Source organism: Hippoglossus hippoglossus, chromosome 4, assembly GCF_009819705.1.
Source record: "Hippoglossus hippoglossus isolate fHipHip1 chromosome 4, fHipHip1.pri, whole genome shotgun sequence".
Classification (NCBI taxonomy): Eukaryota; Metazoa; Chordata; class Actinopteri; order Pleuronectiformes; family Pleuronectidae; genus Hippoglossus; species Hippoglossus hippoglossus.
The window spans coordinates 13,484,434-13,505,457 of record NC_047154.1 but is presented as its reverse complement, the minus strand read 5'-3'; the positions used below and the strand labels follow the sequence as shown (position 1 = coordinate 13,505,457).

Genomic DNA, 21,024 nt, shown 5'->3' with positions numbered 1-21,024 from the left:
CCTCCTGTCTTTGTGCATTTTCCCAGCAGTTTTCTGTTGCACCTGTTTCATCTGTCATCAGTCCTTATTTTATACTATCACTGAAACCCTCAGTGCTTTTCAGTTGTCAGAACGTTCATGTTTATGTTTTGACAGCATTACAAAAGAGAGGTAGATAAAGAGAAGCAAACAACTTCTCAGTCTTATCAGAAACATGTTCATTATTGTGTGCAGTGTGTGAAGAGTGAAATATTTTTTCATGTCCCATCCATCACGACAAGAAACATCCAAGCTCTTAACACCTCATTTTATTGTCCCAACATTCAAAAGTACAAATAATTCAAACACAACAGTTTTATGAAAAAGAAAAAACAAACATTTACAGCAAGATTTTTATTTTGTTTCCAGTTTCAGAAATGACCTAAACTAGCAAGGATAACATGAAGTCATTCATCGCAGTAATTGGATTAATAATAAGAATAAGAATATTAATCATAATAATAATAATCATAATATTAATCATAATAATCATTGATAATTGTTAAGTAATAACATAAGCAGGAGAGAGTAGAGAGAGCCGCGGTCATGGGGCCCTATGAACATTTTTTCGTCTTTTTTGTCTTTAAAGATTTTGTTTATAGATTTTTCAGATAGTAAACAAACACGTCTCAGGAGGAAAATGAAAACTGACAAGAAGAGCCTAGTTCCTCTGTTCACCTTCCCTCCTCCACTACTGGCTGCATTGTTCCTACTGGCAGGCTGCCACTATAAGGCGCTACAGGGGATGGTGGGAGCCATAGGGGTTGGGCATAGAGCGAGGTGACACAGCCCCATGTTTGAAACACCCTGACATGCACACACATTCGCGCACACACACATACACACACACACATTTTCAACACCTGCACGTGCTCGCTGTCTTCGTCACACACACACACACACACACGCACATGCACTCGGGGAGACACACGCATACGTTTGTATATATGTGCACTAAACAGACCCAAATGCACAGTCTCAAACACACACATTCACTCACATAATAACAAACACTGAACATAGGTATATACTGTACATACATCTGGATGTACTCCACGCTTAACAAACATATAAGGACAGATGCACGACACGCACACTCAATTACAGAAAGGGACATGCACACAAAACATGCACGCGCACACACACAAACACATGTGCACACAGGGTCTAGGTGGAACACAGGCACGCATCGTAAGAGTTCAAAAGTCATACAGTGTAGGAAATTAGTTCACACATCAGAACAACATTCTACTGGGGTCGTTGCATAATTCAAGCTCCCGGCGGCGGCGGGGAGCATGAAGGGGTCTGGTGGGTTGGTTTGTTGCCGTTATGACGTTGGAACACTATGTGATTGGATGGTACAAATGATGATTGGATTATGTCGATGATGTCCGATGACCCGGCCTGTCAGATGACTGAGGTGTGAGAGAGAAGGATGTACTATGCGAGCATGCGTCTGAGTGTTTAAAATGCTCTCCACACACCTCCTTCATGTTTTCAAGTCCTAACAACAAACAAAAAAAAATCCAATTCCTTATATTTATGCTTCTGGAACCATTCCCTTACCTTTCACCATTCAAAATATATAATATATATCATATTAGAGTATATAAAATATAGAATTGGTACAATCCCTTTTCATACCTCCAGAGTACTTCTTATAAGTACAACAACTGCCGTAAATAACAGTTGGTGTGCAATTGTAACAATTTCTCATTTTTAAAGATTTGTTGGTATGTCATTTGAAAACATGATGAATAGTTTTAAAAATAAGTTTTGACTCTTAAGTGGTTTTGACCGATTTAGTCCAGTGCAATGAATGACCCTCAAACAACAATGGGCATTTGCTCCTTTTTAAAATGTCTCTGCCCAATCCTCCAAGAGTTGAATGTTACATATAAAATGTTTACTGAAAACTGAAAACTATGCTTTCAGACCCACATTTTTGCATAAGGTTTCATCACAAAGCGGTAGTAAGTGGAGGGAGGGTGTGGACGGAGTGGCTTTTTAGAACTACACAAACTTATCACAGGTTATATTGAACCAGAACGACTGTTTATAACATTCTATTAAGACTAAACTTTATTGAAAAAGATCTAAAGATTTCATTTTAACAAGACAAGAAAAAAGCAATAGCAAATTTAACTATTAACTAGGTTATGCATAGCGAGTAACTGTTTCTAGTAATAAGGGAAGAGCGTCCCCCCAACCCTCCAGACATTTTTTTCAGTTTTCTTGACTTTTAGATTTTTTTATATTGTAATTTTGATATATTGGTACAAAGCACAAACGTACTAAAAGTTCTCTCAGTGCAGTGGACTACTGGAAGAGCCTCTCCACTAGTCGCTTTGTTCCCTTTTGCTCAGAAACGCCCCCCTCCCTGTACCAGAATCACGCAAATACACAGACAATGAAACAAATAAATACATAAATACACAGATAAATTAATCAATAAATAAATATATAAATACAAATAAATAGAAAAATAAATAGTTTGTAAAAAGTAAACAAACTGCTAAATAAACAGTTATACTCTTAAGTTTTTGTTCGGATACTTTTGCCGCGGTAGTTAACTGAAAGTTAATCCAAATCTTTTTTTTTTCTCCACAAGCAACATGACAACAATTGAACATTTTCCTCACAAGTTTTTCTAAGTAACTGAACCACCACTTCATAATAAGTTGTTCATATGAAAAAGACAAGCTCAAACAAAAGAACAGTGACAACTCAGATAGTACAGTAGATATTATAAAACAAATGTAGACTATATATATTTATATATATATCATCTATTTGTACACAGCAAATAAAGACACAGTTGTCATAGATCCTTTTTAAGGAAACAAATATCTAGACTAACAGAACTAGCTAATCATCATTAAGTTTGACAAACGTTTCACGCTCAGCAAAAAACCTAAAAGTCAGCAAGCCAAACAAAAACAAAAAAATTACAAAATAAAATTTTGTTCAGTGATTCTTACAAGGCCCTAAGTCGTTGATCTGGTTATTCAGCAAAGAAATAGTCTCACCAGATTTTCGTGGGCCAACAATAAACAAATATTAAACAAAGAACAGCAGCTCAATTCAATGCCAACATCTAAGTATTTTTTTTTCTTTAAACAACACATAGAACAACAAACTTGGATATTTAAGATATGTGAATAATGTAGTATAGCACCTACTGTTGATCGCTAAAAGGAAGTTCTTTTCAAATGTAAGTTCACCAACGCAGAGCGAAGAAAATGATATAGATAATGTATAGTATGCTCTCTAAATGGATAGATGTGTATATATCTATTTACTGATATCCCATATTGACTGATGACAAACAGGAAAACAGGAAACAGGAAAACAAGTGGACTAAGGGTCTTCTTGCTTTGGGCTCTGGACTAAAAGGATGGTTAGGCCTCGGAAAGACCCCTCTCCCTTCCCTTTTGGGTATCGCTGTTGAATAATTACGCACTAGCACATATGTGAAAAATTACCAAAATCACCTGCCTCAGTTTGCATCCCTTTTCACAAAACCTTCCATCTACAAAATCGCAGCCGACTTGAATTCCCCAAAAAACAAACGACCTCTGATCCTATAAAGTACCACGGCAGAACGACAAGACAAGGTGGTGCCCCCTCCCTCCCGCCCCGGCCCCCCCTAGTTAGCCAGTCAAAATATTTTTCTCTTTTTTCAAATCCAGATTCTTGTAAAAATTCTTCAATAATTATTCTTTTAATTATCATTTATAAAAATAGATCTTCTTTCTCTTTATTTTTATCTTTTTCTAAACGCATTTTTTCAAGCAAAGAGATCTTCTCTTTGGCAACAGTGTTATTTTTTTTTCTTAAATTACTGAACGTGTCATCAGGAAAGCTAACCCATCCCCTCCCTCACCCAATCTACCTGAACCCCCGTGAGGAAAGACATTATGTTTTGTTTGCGATACAAAACAAAAACAATGTTAGAAATTCTTTTTTTTTCCACATAAGAGTTACTGGGACTGTGGAGTCCCATCTAGAATCGATAAGGGGAAGTTTTTAATACACACTAAAAATGAATGAATGGTTCACCAATTTAAAAAAGAGCCCCCTCCCTTTCACTGACAGGGAGGTATATAATACTAACGACAGTGGATCCGGATTTACAAAAAGAAAACAAATCCTGAATCAAGACAGAGAAAAGGTTTTCAATCTAAAAAGGACATTCTCTTCTCTGAAATAAGGGGATACAGGGATTTGCTACTGTTTACACAGAAGAGAAAAATCATTTAACAACCACAACAAACAGAAAGAATATACAACAAAGAGAAGCCTGCATTATCACAGGAGCTTCCAAGAACGTATGAACATTTTCATCATTTCATTTTTGTAATACTTAGGCAACATTGGCTTATAGGTCCAAAGTTATAATATAAGCCATTTCTAGTTCAATTTGTTTGATGGTTTGTTGGTTGCTTTGTGTTCCGGTTGGAGTTTGAGTTTGCTGTGTTGGATGGCTGTTGTAGGGTGGTAGTGGTCGTGACTGAAGGGGCTTAGGGAAGGGGGGAGGTGAGGGGGGAGGTTGGGGGGCAATTTTGGAGCAGACAGAGTCGCGGGGCAACTGCTTCTACGTGTCAAAGTTCAGGACTTGTGTGTCTTGTTAGTCTTGAAGGAGACTTGCAAGACACGGTCGCCCAACCTGTAGCCGTTGAGACTGGCGATGGCCATGGCCGCCTCGTCGTAATTCGTCATGGTGACAAAGCCAAAGCCTTTGCACTTGTTGGTGTTGAAGTCACGGATCACCTTGACGTTGTTGACGGCGCCAAACGGCCCAAACAGCTGCCAGAGCACGCTCTCGTCAGAATCCGGGGACAGGTTGTACACAAAGATGCACCAACCGGTGCCGGTGTGCCCGGGGATGTTCATGCCCACCAGGCTGGTCATGCTGTCAATGGTGATGGGAGAGAACCTAAGAGAAGAGGCAGAGTAGGGGAATTGGAGGGAGAGCAGAAAGAAAAGGGAGAAGAAGGCACATTTTAATTGAACAGGTTAAGGCAACTCAGTGTTTATGTCTACTGCACATGAAATGGCCTCTACTGAAAGAAACCTCTACATCTTGCTTTTACCTCACAAATATTTACAATTTAAAACAGAATTCTCCTTCCACATATACAAGCTTACCATCACCAGCTTACCATCACCTGCATAAAACACTACTGTCTACAACCATAGAAAATAACACGCTTTGAGGGCTTCATCAGCTATATTTGCAATCAGAAAGTCACTAATCTCCAAGACAATATAACACAGAAATAAGGATGCATACACAAGGGGTTTGTATTGTATGTGCATGTTTGTTCATGTCTAAATGCATGGGTTTGTAATGTATGTGCATGGATGTTCATGTCTAAATGCATGGCTTTGTATGTGAGTCTCTGCTGTACCACTTAAATCTTCCTGAGCTCCTAAATCCTGAAAGGGTGACGACAGCACAGCGTATCTGTAGCGTAACTATATCTCTGCTGAAGGAGATGCAGATGAAGGTTCTGTCTTTTTGTCCTTGAGTGGCTCCTTCAGGAGCTAAATTGCAGGAAGTTGTTCAATTAAACCACTGCTAGAAATTCATCAAAGATCATGCACCAGCCTGCGAAATCTGTTCTCTTTCGCCTCATAATCGTCTCCCCTTTTCTTGTGATGCAAGAGATTTGAATCCTCAGTTGACTTCACTTAATTGCCTTTCCGCTTAAAGGAAAGGGAAAGGGAAAGTAGAAAAAAATTCCCCCCCGTTTAAAATAAAAGGTAAATGAGATAAAAAGGTTCATTTCTTATGCCACCTCCCTCCGAGAAATGGCGACAGGCATTATTAGGTGTGCTTTAATTGAGATTTCCGCTTTGCTGCAGATTCCTTGAAAAAGGCAGCTTTCTTGAGAAAAAAGGGGGGAGGTAAGATGGAGCCAACTAAAGGGGAAAATGTAAGCACTTTACAGCCCAGTGGCATTAAGGTACAAAGTGTATTCCTCCCACTCTTCCCGCAGTCTGCAGGGTCTTCTGTTCTGGTCTATTCCAGAGCTCATGGCTCATGGCACTGATCGATTGCACAGCTTGCTTTTGGGAGCCCACACCCCTCTTTCTCTCCAGCAAGTATTAACAGCAATGTACGGCAATCACTACGACCTTCCTGCATGACTTTGGTCATGCAGAGTCTGCTTCTGGCTTTTGTTGTTGCTGTGGACACTAACACAAACTCCCAGGGTGGTCATCTCAATTACTTTAAAGGACTTTTTTGATCATAAGTACCTCAGGAGTACAAGAGAAATAGATTATGGTTGTTTACATTCATCGGTATGATTGAACCAATTAGCCACAAAGTTAAAAACAACTTCTTTTGATGTTGGGGCTTATTGAGGTACTTAGTCCATGAAGACATGGAAAATAATTGAAACTGCTAAATAAGTGATAGGTCATATCACTGAACAGACCACAGGCAGACAGCGATCTAGAACTAGTCTTTACAATATTAGTAATAACAAATAGTAACTTGTCTTAAAGTCATGGCTGATGGATGCATATGACTGAGATTGAAGAGTTTTATATTTTTCCCACATATCTATGTGGCTTCGATGTCTTTAGAAGATTTAAATATTTTCTCTAGCATCAAGCAGGTGGAATCTTAACAGACCTCGTCTAGTTGAGGCCTCGTCTGACACGCTGGGCTGTTCAGGCCTCTACTGGCCTTGATATGTATGCAAACAGGGGTATGAGAGGAGGCTTATGAGTGTGTGAGGGTTTGGAGGTTTGGAGGTTAGCTAACACTGCCACTGTGAGGGTGAGGAGATGAGTGCCCCTGTATGTATGTGCCTGTGTTTGTGTGAGTGAGTGTGTGTAGACTATGTGAGCCTACCCATCAGAGTGGGACCAAACACTAACCAATGTTAGAGGCCAGGGGTTGCATAGCAACAGTGTAGCTGACCAGACATGTATACTGTCCTTTCTAAATTCAACCACTTCCAGCTCTTAACACCCGTCTTCTCTTTCTGTTCACTGAAAAGCACTTCTAACTCAATGATACAATCAGGTCTGATGAATCAGACATTTTCACTATCACAAAATTATGTCACAAAAGACCTGTAATTGTTAACAATACATCGCTTTTAGCTCTACCTAGATTCTGAAGTCCTGTGTTTCAAAAACTTACAGGCTAAGAGAACATTTCTCATCAGCTAAAACTCTGTGTTTGAGGAGCTAAGCTAACTTGAGATGGTGTCCCTTGTGCACGCAACATGCAGGATGCCACTGTCAACGCATGAAACATCTATCACCACAGTGACTGCTGCTCTGGGTTATGTAACACCTATGTTAGCAAGAAAAGCAAAATGAAACATGAAGGCGATAGGAAGGAGTTCGAGCAGAGCAGTGCCAAAGCTGGAGCTGTCTGCAGTGAAACAGCATTTCCTGTTTCCAGCAGGGATCCAGGTTCATCCAGCCTCATCCAAAGTCCAAGTCAAAGCTAATCTCAGCTCGTGCTGCCACACAATTAGGGCAATATGTATTTTTGTTCTGACTTCCACTTTACAAATGTAGGTCTATCACACATAGCTGATAGTGGATGTACAAAGGTCTTAGTCTTATGACATTGTAAGGAATAATGCACAAAATGAATGTGACACATTTAAAATGTTGCTTTGAAGGAGAGACTGTAACTGTGGAGTGACAAGGCAGGAGAACCTGAATCCAGTAGAAAACAACACACCTAGAAATCAGGAGTAGTACACCAGAGAACAAAATCCATTCAGTACACGGAAAAAACACCAGCACTTGTCATAATCAAAACAAAGCAAATTCATCACCACTGAAAACAAAGACTGGTTGTTTTCTGCTTTTTTCACACTGTTGGTGGGGTTTTAAAACCAACTCAAGCTGACGAGGAAAAAAAACAAACAAATCAAATAACCAAAAATGCAGCTGACCTTTAACGGATTGTTAAACGCAAAGTGACTGCAAAAAATACAACGAAAAACATAAACTAAAAAAAGAGAAAGAAGAAAAAAAGGATTGAGTCAACATGGACATCTGGCATTGGGTGAAGTTTTTAATTACCTCTTTACGCCATAGGCCATATTAAGCAAATTGTCCAGCCTGTAAAGAGAAGGAGGGTTCTGGGGTTAATGGTGGGCAGATGGTCGACTCACTCAATGGAACTAATGTTAAGTCCCTCTAGGAACTGCATGGTCCTCCTCACTCAAGAACAAACAAACCCATCTACAGTTGGCCCATTACACTGAGGAGCCCCACCAGGAGATGCTATCATTAGTTAATTAATCTACAGTACCATCGGCACTTGCCCAGTCGGCTGCTGCGCTATTTCACAGGTTTCAGTGTAGCCCTGCACTAGCTAATGCAAGAGCAGAGTGCTACGGTCATTACTGTAGGTGGAATGGTGTAATTGTTTTACAAGACTGCGGCAGTGGACTGGTCACAGTTCAATATTACAGTCACATGCAGAGCACTAATGGTGGCAGGGCTGGATTGTAGCATGGCACTCGGCAATACCAGGATACTAGGCTAGCCACAGTGCTACGCTATGAAATTGCATGTGGGTATCCATACAATTTTTCGCCACCACATTTGATGGCTTAATCAAAGATGAATCATAAACTTTGGTCTTAGATTGTGTTAACTCAATTGAGAGAACACCAGAGATGACAGGAAATGATCCAGAGTTCTGTCAGTGTAATGGTTTGGCATTTGAATGATGGTGAGCGAGAGAGGTGATGACGATTGAGTATGTTCACTATGACGTAGACCGGCAACAACCAAAAAGTCACAAGTGAACATTAAACTAGCCATGAAATTGTGAACGTCTGTCTGGTTGGGGTCAATCTGTTGAGTGTTAGCAGTTTAGGTGAAATGGTTAAAACGATGTCCTCGAACGGTTAGTTTTTGGGAAATGTTCTGGTGTCATAATAACTTCAGCTTGTGAGCTACAGGCATCGCTGTCAGCTGAGGATAACTAGAGTGTGTGTGTGTGTGTGTTTGTAAGCCAGGCTGCAGAAACCTGTGGGCCGTACGAAATGTTGGCCCATTTGGATGGACGCAGTCTGCTTGGTGACTCAATGACCTTCATTCCTCACTTGGGTCTGGCCTGTCTCATGTCTTATTAACTCCTCTGGCCTAATGGACAGGGGCCACGGCTTATTGACTAACAGCTGGCTGCTGACGCTTGGTTCCTCTTGAAAACACCATAAACTCTCTGACTTTGACTCGACTGTCAGGTTTGTTTCTCCCTGTCTCTTCCAGTCAACCAGCCTTTGCTTTCCTGCAACAAGATGGCTTCATAGTATTTACCAAAACCTTTTAAGTGAGTATTGAAGTTCATCATTTGATTGCAATTAAGGCAGCAAGTAGGTTTTAGTCAGCTTGTAAAAAAAACAACTTTCCGAGTAATGACTGTAATAATTATTATAGTTATCGTTTTAAATTTAATTAACATTACATGGAAGAGATAACAGATCAGCAGTCTGAAGATCAGTGACAATTTAACAGTAGGATTCCAGGTAAATGATGATAAGCACCTTTATAAATTAGAAATCTTACAGAACATAAGGTATAGAGTATCAGGTTTTGGTTTATCAGTCATATTGTGAGTCATATTCTAATAATTCTAACACTGAAATCCCCACATTAAAGTCAGCAGAGTTGATCTCTCTGAGGATTTTTTACATGTAAAGTAAACTTTTTTAATACATTGTAGGTCTACTATTTTTATCTGGGTTCAAAAGTGCATCTGCATTGTAGCGCTCGTCTTTCTCAACAAAAGCAAAGAAGTGCACACGTACAAAAGCACCTAAGACAACATAAAAAAGCGGAGGAACGGATATATAGAATCATTAAAGCAGTAATTAGCCCATTATGTCGAAGGGAACAAGCAGACTGCTTTGTGGGTAAATGAGTCAATTGGAGAGGAGGCTCAGAGGAGAGTCGCTCCAGGCCCAGAAGCACTAAGACATCTGCTGGCTGCCGGGCCGTTGGGCCACAACAAAACAACCTGCTGCTAACACACTGTCTCCCTCTCTCTCTCTCCGTCCCTTTTCTTTCTCACACATGTACGGATGCACACTGATTCCAGCTCGCCACGCAAACACTCTGCCAGCTTTTCACACTGCCTCTCCGAGCTCAATATAAACAATGGGGCTTTTGTGCTTCCCTCTGAATGCATGTTAATGGAGGAATGGGCGTTTTTTTGTCTTTTCTTTGTCAAAACAAAAATCGGTTTAATTAAAATTGGCTCCTGCCCTGGATATAATAAGGCTAATTTGCTAATTAGAACCATTAGTTAACGACGGAGGATCGGAAATGAGCGAGGATCTAGGGCTCGGTGTATTGGGCTTCACTCGATTATGTTTGCCATCTTGGATACGGACCATAAAAGCATTTTATACACTTACTTGCGTTAGAGCGTGCATGTGTGATTCACTCGAGGAGGATTGATGTAATGACAACTGTAGTTGGATTGTTCTGTATACATCCTCATCTCTTTTTTAATTTAGGCTTTACATATGTACATATCTGCCCTTAAGAATGAGAAGGAAGTATTAGCTGGCATTTAAAGTTGATCACTATAGATAAACAACATTTTAGCTTTAACTTGTCTCATCAAGGTGTTCACAGTGGAATGGGTTTAACAGAATACTTTGCTATAAGACTTAAAAAATGCCCTTTTTCACGGTTGTCCTTAGAAGATCGAGAAAAAAAGGCGGCCTGTGCATATCGAACACGTGTCTAACTTCTAAAGTGTTGCGGTTTCAGTGGAGGACTTGGGAGCAGAGAGCAGGAGCAAAAGGGACACAGTGAGGTAGTGTCCTGTGGTTGTGGGTTGTGATGAGAAGCGACAGCTCTCCCGCGGAGCCTGTAAATTGGCTTGGCGTATCACAGACACACAGCCACGGTACATCGCTCAGGTGTCACACCAGGGAAGCTGCTCCAGAAGAAAAATACCTTCCAAGCTCTGACTTTGATGGAGAGTAAACAGCACGACTGGCTTACTGTTATTGAAAGAGAGAGGAAATTGTATAAGCACACACTCTGCTTTCAATTCTTAAACATTCTCGCTGGGTTGGAGGATGGAGCGTAATATTGCACGTCTTGGTTTTTTCTTGTAGAGGGGAAACCTGACATGACCCCGAGAAATAAGCCCTGAAAATCTCTAGTTTTATAAAACATTTGAACTAAACAAAGGGCTGTTTGTGTCATAAGGGAGTGACAGGAAATGAACAGGTAGGATGTCATATATACAGATACTGTATATATAAAGTTAAGTGATGGATTGGTGTAGAGATAACTGACCTGGGCAAAAAACGTCTTTCATGTTTCATAATCACTCAATACAATTAAGATCAATTAAAATCGTCATTTCTTTTAATTTGACCTTTGTCGGATTAATGACATAAGCCTAAATCTTCCAGGGACCTATTCAGTATTTAATACAGTAAATTACATCTGAATGTGAATTTAGAATGACAATGTGTCAAACTACAACACTATACTGCGACATTATGGTTCATTGTATCAATATGATTATATTTGGCAGGATCCAGGCTTTAAAGTCAAAATGAAAAATACTACATATTAAATAAAGTGGATTGTTTTTGTTTTACAAAATGGATTTCCAAGCTCATATTTTTGCCCAGGCCTCACGGGGTGAGGGGGGTATTCTGGGACATTATCGGCACCATGACAACATGACAACATGATGAAATGAGGGTGAATACATATTTGTGAATGACAGAACCCCACAGTCTCTTATGAACAGTTCCTCTCTGATCTGCGTGGACCCACACGGGGCTCACATCGCCTGATTTACTGACACCTGCACCAGGTGCAGAGCTCACACCTGCTGCTTTAAAAAGGGAACGAATTAGTCGAATGTGAATGTTCACAGGAGAAAAGTAGCGTTATTGCTGACACATAGACGCTGCTGTGACTCATGCTCGCGAAGTGTAGGCGTTAACATCCCCTGTTCGAAAACTGCAAATTACATTTGGTGCAAACATTTTCCAAATTAGAAGGTTGTTTAGAACAGACGGGTTTCCTTCATCAAAATGCATTTATTGTCATGTTAACCAAGACTAATTGCCTTCGAGTTTAAGACCTGATGACTCATATCAGTAAATTTTACCCGTAAGACTTAAATTTCTCATATTCACGCAAGAATTAGAAACAGCAAAATTTCATGGAATCATACCAAACATAATAGTTTTTTTGGCATCCAGTTTTCAAATGTCAGTTATTCAATAAATCATACCACTCTATACTTGTTTGGAAGTTTGCTGGCAAATACATATGACTTGCTTTCCATTATTTATCATTTAGACACATTAATCTGGAGATTCCCAACCTTTTGGGCAGAAATTACCCTGTGACCCAATTCTCATTGTTAATCTCATTGTGTCTAAGGCACCTTGTGTTTCTTTTAGTTTCATCATAATGTCTCTGGATTCGATTTTGGTAAATAGGAGGAGCCGGTGGGTTTAGTAAGTTTATCTCCCTAAATTCCTGGTTAAAATGTTCCCTCTAAATGTTACTCAACAGAGGATAGTGGTCCAGGTTAATGTAACAACATTATAGGTTGTTGTTATAGTCATCACTTTTAATTATTTTAACTTAATTTCCCAGAAGTTGTTTGTTTTCCATCTTTTTATGGCTTGAATTACTATTTTACCCTGCCATCGCTATGGAGAGAGGAAGAGATTCAGGTAGAGATGCAGTTCAGAGCTGCAGCAGATTCAAAATGTTTCACTCCTGCAATTGTGAACAAAACACGTTACCAAAGGTTAACTGTTCTAAATTGTACCAAGAAACAGAAAGTGATTTCATTTGAGCTGCAGATTGCATCATCCATTTCCTGAACGGCATAAACCTAATCTTCTCTCAGCGCACACAAGTCTCTCAACAAAATCCACCTTAGAAGTCGAATTCTACTTCTCAGTTTTCTTTTATGTATCTAAGCTTGGAACTTTTTATCAAAGAACCAACAGTATTTGTTACGATCAATTTTTTATACTTATAGTTCTTGTCATCAAAACCTTAGAAATGCACCATTTGCTGCTCACATTTCTACTCTTCTAGAACCAGGAACAGCCGAAATAGCTCGTCCATGACTAAGCTGCGAATAATGTTTTCATATTGACAGTTCAGTGACAACTTTCTGTTCATCAGAATTTCTTTAGAAATTTCTAGACAGAACAGTCAATCACATCACACTACTTAAGAATTTTGAAGGGGTTCACAAAATTAATATGAGGCCTTAAAACTGATCAACTGCAAAGGTTGGGAAACTCCATCTTAACGGCACCATTAAAACAGTATATTCTGGCGTAACTCTTCATCCTCTGACTATTCGACTGGAAACTGCTCCCACCCCATCCCATCTCCTCTTTGTCCCACCTCCTCCATGGTTCATGACCATGTCCCGCCCCAGTACTCACCTGAACCTCTGAGCCTGGTGGTGGAGGGGCCCTGGGTATCGGCGATTGGGGGACTGGTAGAGTTGTGAGAGCAGGGCTTGACTGGTCTTCTGGCTGGGGTTGTTGGCGAACTTGACTGTGATGGGCTCGGCAGCACCCGATGGCTTCTGTCCGTTCAGGCCCTTGATGGCCTCCTCAGCCTCTATCCTCTTATCAAAGCGGATGAATCCGACACCTCGGGAGCCGCCTGCGGGGCCAGCAGATCACAAACAAACGGGCCACCTTTTACTTTAAGGCTTAGATGGAACATGAACAGTCTGTACATACAGTATGTTCAGTATGTTTGGCTCCATTTCTTTCATGTTTTCCTGGTCTAACACTGTTAAAAATGTGTGTGAGTTTTGGGTCTAGCCTGGTTTGTTTTCTCTCGAGCTTAGACGGGTTCAGACAGAAATTTCTAGTGTGCATATATTACAGATCTCCTGTGAAAGAGACTGAAATTAAACTCCAAATGCAATAAAGATCAAGTTCTTTTATGACTCTTATTTCTTTTCATTCATTTAACCCTTTTTTTCTTGACCCTCACCTGGGCGTCTGTTTAAATCCACAGTCCATTTTTTCCTTCAAGCTTGCTCCAGTCACAGTCGGCCATACACACACTCTTCATGCATTGTGTCTGTGACATTTGAGCCGTTACCTTGGAGATATTTTTTGACTGCCACCTGAGAGGAACATTTAGAGATGTGCTTCCTCGGAGGTCCTTTATTGTTGTCTGTGAAAACTCTGTGTGCATTTTTTACTTTATATCTATATATGTGTGTGTGTGTGTGTGTGTGTGTGTGTGTGTGTGTGTGTGTGTGTGTGTGTGTGTGTGTGTGTGTGTGTGTGTGTGTGTGTGTGTGTGTGTGTGTGTGTGTGTGTGTGTGTGTGTATTTTTTGTCCGCGTGCACTATCTATTAACGGATGCTGTGCCTTGTTTTAATGAGGCTGCCTAGATGGCCCAGAGGATGCTTGCTCAGTGACAGCAGCACTCTGCCGAAGAGACTATTTACATAACAGTGTGTGCGCACACAGGCATGTCTGTGTGACTGAGACTGAATAAAAGAGAGGCAGTGAGAAAGAGGGGAATTTTGTGTTTGAGCATCATTGTGTGCAGTCTCTGTCTCACACATAAAAAGCCCTCCTTATTGTTATTCCACATTCTTGTACATGCCGTCGCCTCTTCCCATCGTTTTTTTTTTACTTCCTGCACTCGCTTGCCTGAATTCTTGTTTGGAGAAGCACCTTGGCCATCTCACTTCCCCTTTTGTTCTCGTTTTCCCTCCAGGACTCAGGCACCACAAGGTTATTTACTTTACAGCCAAGTTGCAACATAAAAAGGCACTCTCTGGAAACCAATGATTTATGAAGAAATGTCTTATATCTCCTTAAAGCTGCAGTCTTGGCACACAGTTATTTTAGGCTAGGCTTATTATATTTTTCTTCTTTTTGTTCCTGTATGTTGATTTAAAAAAAGTCCGGGCCCAATTCTCACAAATGCAGACTTCAGCAGGAGATGGTCTAGTTCAGACCCGTCACAACAAAATGTCTGGACATCGGCCCTTATCACCAATAGCTCTCGAATCTCATTGTCTTTTCAAGTTGACATCACCACTGGTATCTTCTTTGTGTATGACTCCTCTTTTTCATCTGTTGTCATCAACACACCCATTTGCTTGCTGTGAATTTCAGGGCATTTTCCTGCTGTACTCTCACATGAGCTCACTCTCACATTTCCTGGACATTTGACTGGGGGGGTTGGCAGGAAAAGTTCTGGAAAACATCTGGAGTAAGTGACTCGGACATTTGCGTTTTCAGGAAAAGATTTCAGGAAAATGTCTGGACTTCACATGTCTGAAAGCAGCTTTATTTCCATTTTCTCTGCAATTTTTTACCTTTCAAACACTGAAGACCTTTTCTAAGCCATCAAAAAAAAAGATTATGCAACTTTTTAGGTTTTTGTGTGTAGTAAGATATCAAAAAACTAAAACCACATAATCCGTCAGTTTTACATTGCACCTAAGAAACTTGGACACAGCTTTAACTTATTTCCCACGCTGACCACACAGCCGCTGCTGTGCACGGACTGAACAACAGCATTTTTACGCCTGTTGGATCCTCTCATTAACTTCTATTAAGTCTAAATTATTCTGTTTGATTCTAATGTTTTTTTTTATCCTTTCTTGCTCCTTCTCCCCTGACAGACGTTCAGTTTCCCTCCCTCACTTCCTCTTGTGCCAGCTTCTGTACCTGTACATTTTAATTAGCTTGTCAGAAGCAGAAAAATAACAATCCTAATGGGATCTTACCAGTGCAAACAACCACCAGTGCTGTTCCTGCGAATTTACTCATTTATAACTGTATTTATCATGAATGTGAGGTATAACTGCAGTCTCTGCTTGGGGAGGGCTGTTTGGGAGCTGCAGTTTAGTGAGTCACTGGTAATGGGCATTTGTATTTCTTAATTTAAAGTAAATTTAGTAAGCATTAAAACTAGGTCACGCTCCACCTTGACGACTGGAACATGCACAATTTCACAACAGTCGTCTGCTGTAAAGGCACGCGGTGACTCCAAGAGCCTTGCTCAAGGACACCTCAGCAGTAGTTAAGGAGAAGGAGGGCATCGCTCATTCACTTTCTCCTCGAGACGGAGGAGAGGAGAGGAGGAGAGGAGAGGACTGTATTTGTCTTTAATCCTCACACTTGTTTGGCCTTGAGCTGCTCCTAAGCTGGTTCTGGCTGGAGGGCCTCTAGACAAATGCTTGGCATACAGATGAAGGCACGGCACAAGCTCACACGTACACGTACACACACACACAAGCTCACACGTACACACACACAAGCGCACATGCACATGCACATGCACACGCACACGCACACATACTTAAGTGATGACTTGAAGAGGTGCTATTGAGAATGAAGTGTGAAAAGAGGAGTAGAGATGTCCATGACCGTTTGCAATCGTCCGTGTCTGATTGCAAATGGAGTGCGTATGTGTGTGTGAGAGAGACTGAACCTTTTTATGTGTGCAGTTTTGTTTAACTGTGAAACAGCCACTCTTGCCCTTGACAATACAATAGCACCGTAAGGAGGTGAGACAGGTAAGGAGCCAATTGACCCTATCACCGGTAATTCTGGTAAACAATGAATGTGTGTGTGCATGCGCCACTGCAGTCCTCTCCTATTTGCATCCACCTTGTCCGTTTGTGTCTATAGGTTACTGTAACAAGTTCACAATGCCACAGTCTGGGGAAGTAATGTAATCCACTTGCAGAAGATTTCAAACTTGGACAGGGAGTAAGCCTCGACTGGAGGCATGAACAGGTTCAGGTAGTAAAAGAGAACTGATTTTCTTTGGCCCGGATACAGCTGAGTGAAGTCGACCCTCAGTCACAGTTCAGTGTTGTGCTGTGAAACTCTCTGTACTCTGTTTAGTGTCACTAGAGAGGAGGACATGGATCAGTGGGACTTTGCAGGAGAAATCTGTGATGGTGGTGTGAAATGTGCATTAACTGTTCTGAAGCCATAACGTTTGTGATACGATGAACCCAAACAGCACTCCTCAACATCAGTTGATATTACTACACTGTTCTGCTCTGTTTTGTCTTGTCTTCTGCTTTGCACACTTGGCTCTGTTTTTTATAAAATCGTGTGAAAAAACGTTAAATAATTCCTGCACAAGCAGGGTATTGCTTTCACCCCCGTCTCTCTCTGTGTGTGTATGTGTACAAAATTACATATGAAGAAATTTTTACCAAACTTGGAATTCTACTTGGAAGAACATCACCAGATGATTAACTTGATTAAACACATTTTCCTCCAAGGTATCTTAGAGGAAGATCAGATTTTGATCAGAAAATGATTCCCCATGATTTGACATTATTTAGTGACATAATGAAGAAGTCAGAAAAACGTGGTAGTAATGGTATTATCATTACTACTCTCTACTCTCTACTACTATGAAGTCAGACAATGACTTAATATATTGACTTTATTATATTTACCGGCAAATTACATCATTATGAAATGGCAGTAAGCATTTCCTGATTGAGGTCTATATAGTTCAAATACAGGCTATACATCACCCCTCCAATGCTTTTCATTATTCTTTAGCTTTTACATGAACCTACAGGGGGAAGTGATGAGCCTCATAATTCTCATAATCCCTATAATTCCTCACATTACACCTAAAGCTCAATGTGTCTTTATACCACATAGTCCGTCTCTTAATATGTTCTGAATTCCACATCTTGCACTCAAGTTCATTGTTTTCTACTGAAAACATAAAGCTAATGAAAATCTTACTTTCTACTATTTAATTAGTTATGGACTAGATATTTTGCATGGTCAACATGGTTAATTTCTATTGTCATCCATTAATAGACATTGAAAAACTATAGTGAACATGTCTTGCAGCAGGACGGTGAATGTTGGATTGACTCAAGCAGGTTAATTAAGGAGCAAGTTTGGCTGATGGTGTGTTTTTCGTGTGGAGCTCTGTGAACAATTGTCAATAGGATCAGTCTGCTTATCCATTATTATTATGAAGAAAAGAACGACTTGGTGATGAAATTGAACAAATCAGTTTAAAATGAAATCATTAATCCACATGCCACTCAGCGTGAGTTCATCTGTTTTCCTGATAAACCCTGCTGCCGTAACAAACCTAGCGTATCAAACCTTGAGAAGGATTTATTCGATTTTTCTCCTGTTAAACATTACAACCAAAAACAAATTTATGAGGTGAGCTGCCAATCTTAAGGAGTCCAACCTAATGACTATGTCCTTTCAACTAGCCCCAGAAGCCTGGGTCTACTTATCAACCGCCAGCCAGCCATACAGGCGACATTAGAGCACAATGTACTTACTAAGGTACAGCAATCTGTCTTTCTCACTCTCTCTTCTTCTTCTCACTCCCTCTCTCACTCTCCCTAACCTCCACAGTAATCAACAGCGGCTTATGTAACTCTCTCTACCTGGGCTTATCTCTCTCTGACACACACCGACAGGCACATTGGCTGCCTTACTAATAACACGCTACCTCAATCTGGGGAGGGAGGGGTGGTGCGGAAGGAGGTAGAGGTTGGGGGGGGATGAAAAGCCAGTGCTGGGGGGGGGGAGGGCAAGGCAGGAATGAAAAGGAGAAAGGGAAAGAGAGAGAAGTGAGGAGCGAGGCAGGAAAGGACAAAAGGAGAGAAGGTGATAGGGGATAATGTTAGGAGGTGACAGTAACAGGATGGTGATGAAAGGAAACAGTGCTATTCTTGCTTGCCTCTGCCCAAACAAAGCCGCTCTTTCTCTAAAACCCACTATCATTTCCCCAAACACTGACTGACTGACAGAGCGAAGTGACTGCTCGTCTGAGGGAGCAGAGGAGAGGTGAGAAACCTGGCTGCAGTGGAACTAAACTCACACATGCACGCACACTCCTTCTTTTCCCTTTTCTTTCCCCTTTCACAAGCACACACAGTTTATTCATCCAGTGCACTGTATTCTTGTAAGCAGCCCCATACACTCAGTGTACATAGGCAAAAAAATGTCTTCACGTTTCATCTCTTGTCCTTTTTATCTTTTATTTCTGGAGCTACATTGTGCCAACTGTGTGAAATGATTAGACTTGCCTTTCCAAAAAGATTTATAATATGGCAGAGGCAGAAAGAAACGCTCTTTCCTGCTGTCTTTTAATTAGAGGCGGAAAAAAAAAATCAATGTCCTTGTTTTAAGTAACATCAGTGTGCCTGGGTACAGATGGCGTTTGAAAAAGCTGCAAGAGGAGAGACGCAGGGACTTTGAAGAGTGGAGGTGCCCTGTGCTTTAGCCTCTGTCAGAGTAGAGTTTCAACCATCTGTCTGGTGTGTGTGTGCTCACGTAACGATGTGCATATCTGTACGTGGCGGTGTCTGCGTGTGTGTGTTGGCTACCACAGAGACGGTATGTGCACTATATAGATTACAGGGGAAACGATGGCTGGAGTCAACGCTGCAGTCATCCCACCTAGTGGGTGCAGCTCTCCGCTTGTATTACCTTGACCGTTCTGTTCTCCACCGCTGGACAGGTGGAGAACAGGGAGTCAGTGTGGTGTCAGTCTGAAGGGGAACATCCATTATTCAAGTCAAGAGAAGCGGAGCGTACCAACTGTACGGAAAAGGGGTAATTCCTTTGAGAAAAAACTTGTGTTGTTGAAATTCACAAGCACACCGTGAAAACATTAATGGTCCGAATACAAGAAGAACACAAAAATCAAAACATAAAACCCTGAAAGGAGACGTCTGGTGGCTGTTTGTCATTATATTGTATTAGAAAAGTGGAGCCCTGTGAAAAGGTTTCTCCCTGTCCTTGAAATGCATGTTGTTTTGGTATTTTTGTACCAGCGCAGCAGGCAGGTTCGCACAGAGGTGAAAGGAGAGGTAGAGAGAGACCAGAGCTCCATGCAGATGAGGCTGCACAGTGACATGTTGGACTTAAGGTGAAAATGGGCTTTGATAGTGCATTGAATGCAGATCGTAGAAATTGTTTTTTAATTTGATTTCACCAGTAAGCGGAAATTAAATGCATGATGGAAATGTGCAGCAACAGATTAAGACAAACCTCATACTAACAAACTATATTCAAAACAATATTAACACTGAGGCCTTGTCTACACTACTGTGGATCTTTTTGAATTTATATTTTTTCCCTACGTTTAAAAAAACAAACAAAATATCTCCGTCCACATGGGAACACAAAAATGACAAACATTTTAGGCCAGTAGGTGGCGATAACGTTTACATCATCGATATAGCTTCCATTGGCGTTGATTCTGGCGCATGCTCATCACACAAAGCAACAGTGGGCCTGTGCTAAGTAAGCTGTGATGTCATTGTTTCCCAAACACTAGGTTTTTACACGGATACACAGAAACAGGAGTATTTGAAAGTCTACACTTTGGAAGGCGTATGGAGAAATGTCTCTTTTAGTGACTTAAAACACTATTTGCGTGTCGAGGGGTCCAAACGCAGAATACATTTTAGTTGGATTGTTTTGCCAGTAACTCAATAAACCTGATTTTTGCTATTGTCTATGAACCACAGTTGCTACATTTATACAGCAGCTTCAACAGCTCTCCCTTTAGGTGAAATAAATCTGTACACTCATTTCAAAACTATAGGAGCAGGACGAATATGAATGACAATTCTGCAGCCTCTAAATTAAAATATTTCACATATTATATTATTCATGGTGATGCATTGTGCGCACCATATCGTGTGCAAGCAACACAACGCTACTGCAGAATAATGTCACAAACATCTATGCATATATCTACGCCCACATGAAACTGTTCAGTTATTTTTTTGGAGACATTGAACTCGTTTTATTTGATTTCAATTTGATCATAAATGTTGAGACAATTAAAAGTAATACTCTTCTCTCTCTCTCCCGTTCTGTCATCATCTTTAATCAATCTTCATGTCCCTCTCACTCTCTCTCTTTTTCCCCTCATCTAAAAATACCGAAATACAGGGGATGGCATCTGTGTGGTTTCTGACGTTCTTTC

The 21,024-nt window shown here is 40.7% G+C and overlaps 1 protein-coding gene and 1 long non-coding RNA gene across 13 annotated transcripts in view; one reads left to right on the top strand and one right to left on the bottom strand.

Moving 5' to 3' along the window:
• Positions 1-269: 269 nt before the first annotated feature.
• Positions 270-21,024, bottom strand: part of elavl4 (ELAV like neuron-specific RNA binding protein 4) — a 78,226-nt gene continuing 57,471 nt past the window's right edge. For 7 of the 12 annotated variants that reach the window (XM_034583557.1, XM_034583560.1, XM_034583561.1 and 4 more), the window contains 3 exons: positions 13,473-13,707; positions 8,086-8,124; positions 270-4,957 (listed from right to left, as the gene is read on the bottom strand). In XM_034583557.1, the coding sequence (XP_034439448.1) occupies positions 4,630-4,957; positions 8,086-8,124; positions 13,473-13,707 (602 nt within the window). In that variant the 3' untranslated portion in view covers positions 270-4,629. The remainder of the gene's footprint in view (positions 4,958-8,085; positions 8,125-13,472; positions 13,708-21,024) is intronic. The other 5 variants (XM_034583551.1, XM_034583555.1, XM_034583553.1 and 2 more) reach the window with 3 other exon arrangements.
• On the top strand, positions 7,457-7,993 carry LOC117760486. The gene is made up of 2 exons (XR_004613681.1): positions 7,457-7,569; positions 7,612-7,993. It is a non-coding gene; the product is annotated as an uncharacterized LOC117760486 (long non-coding RNA).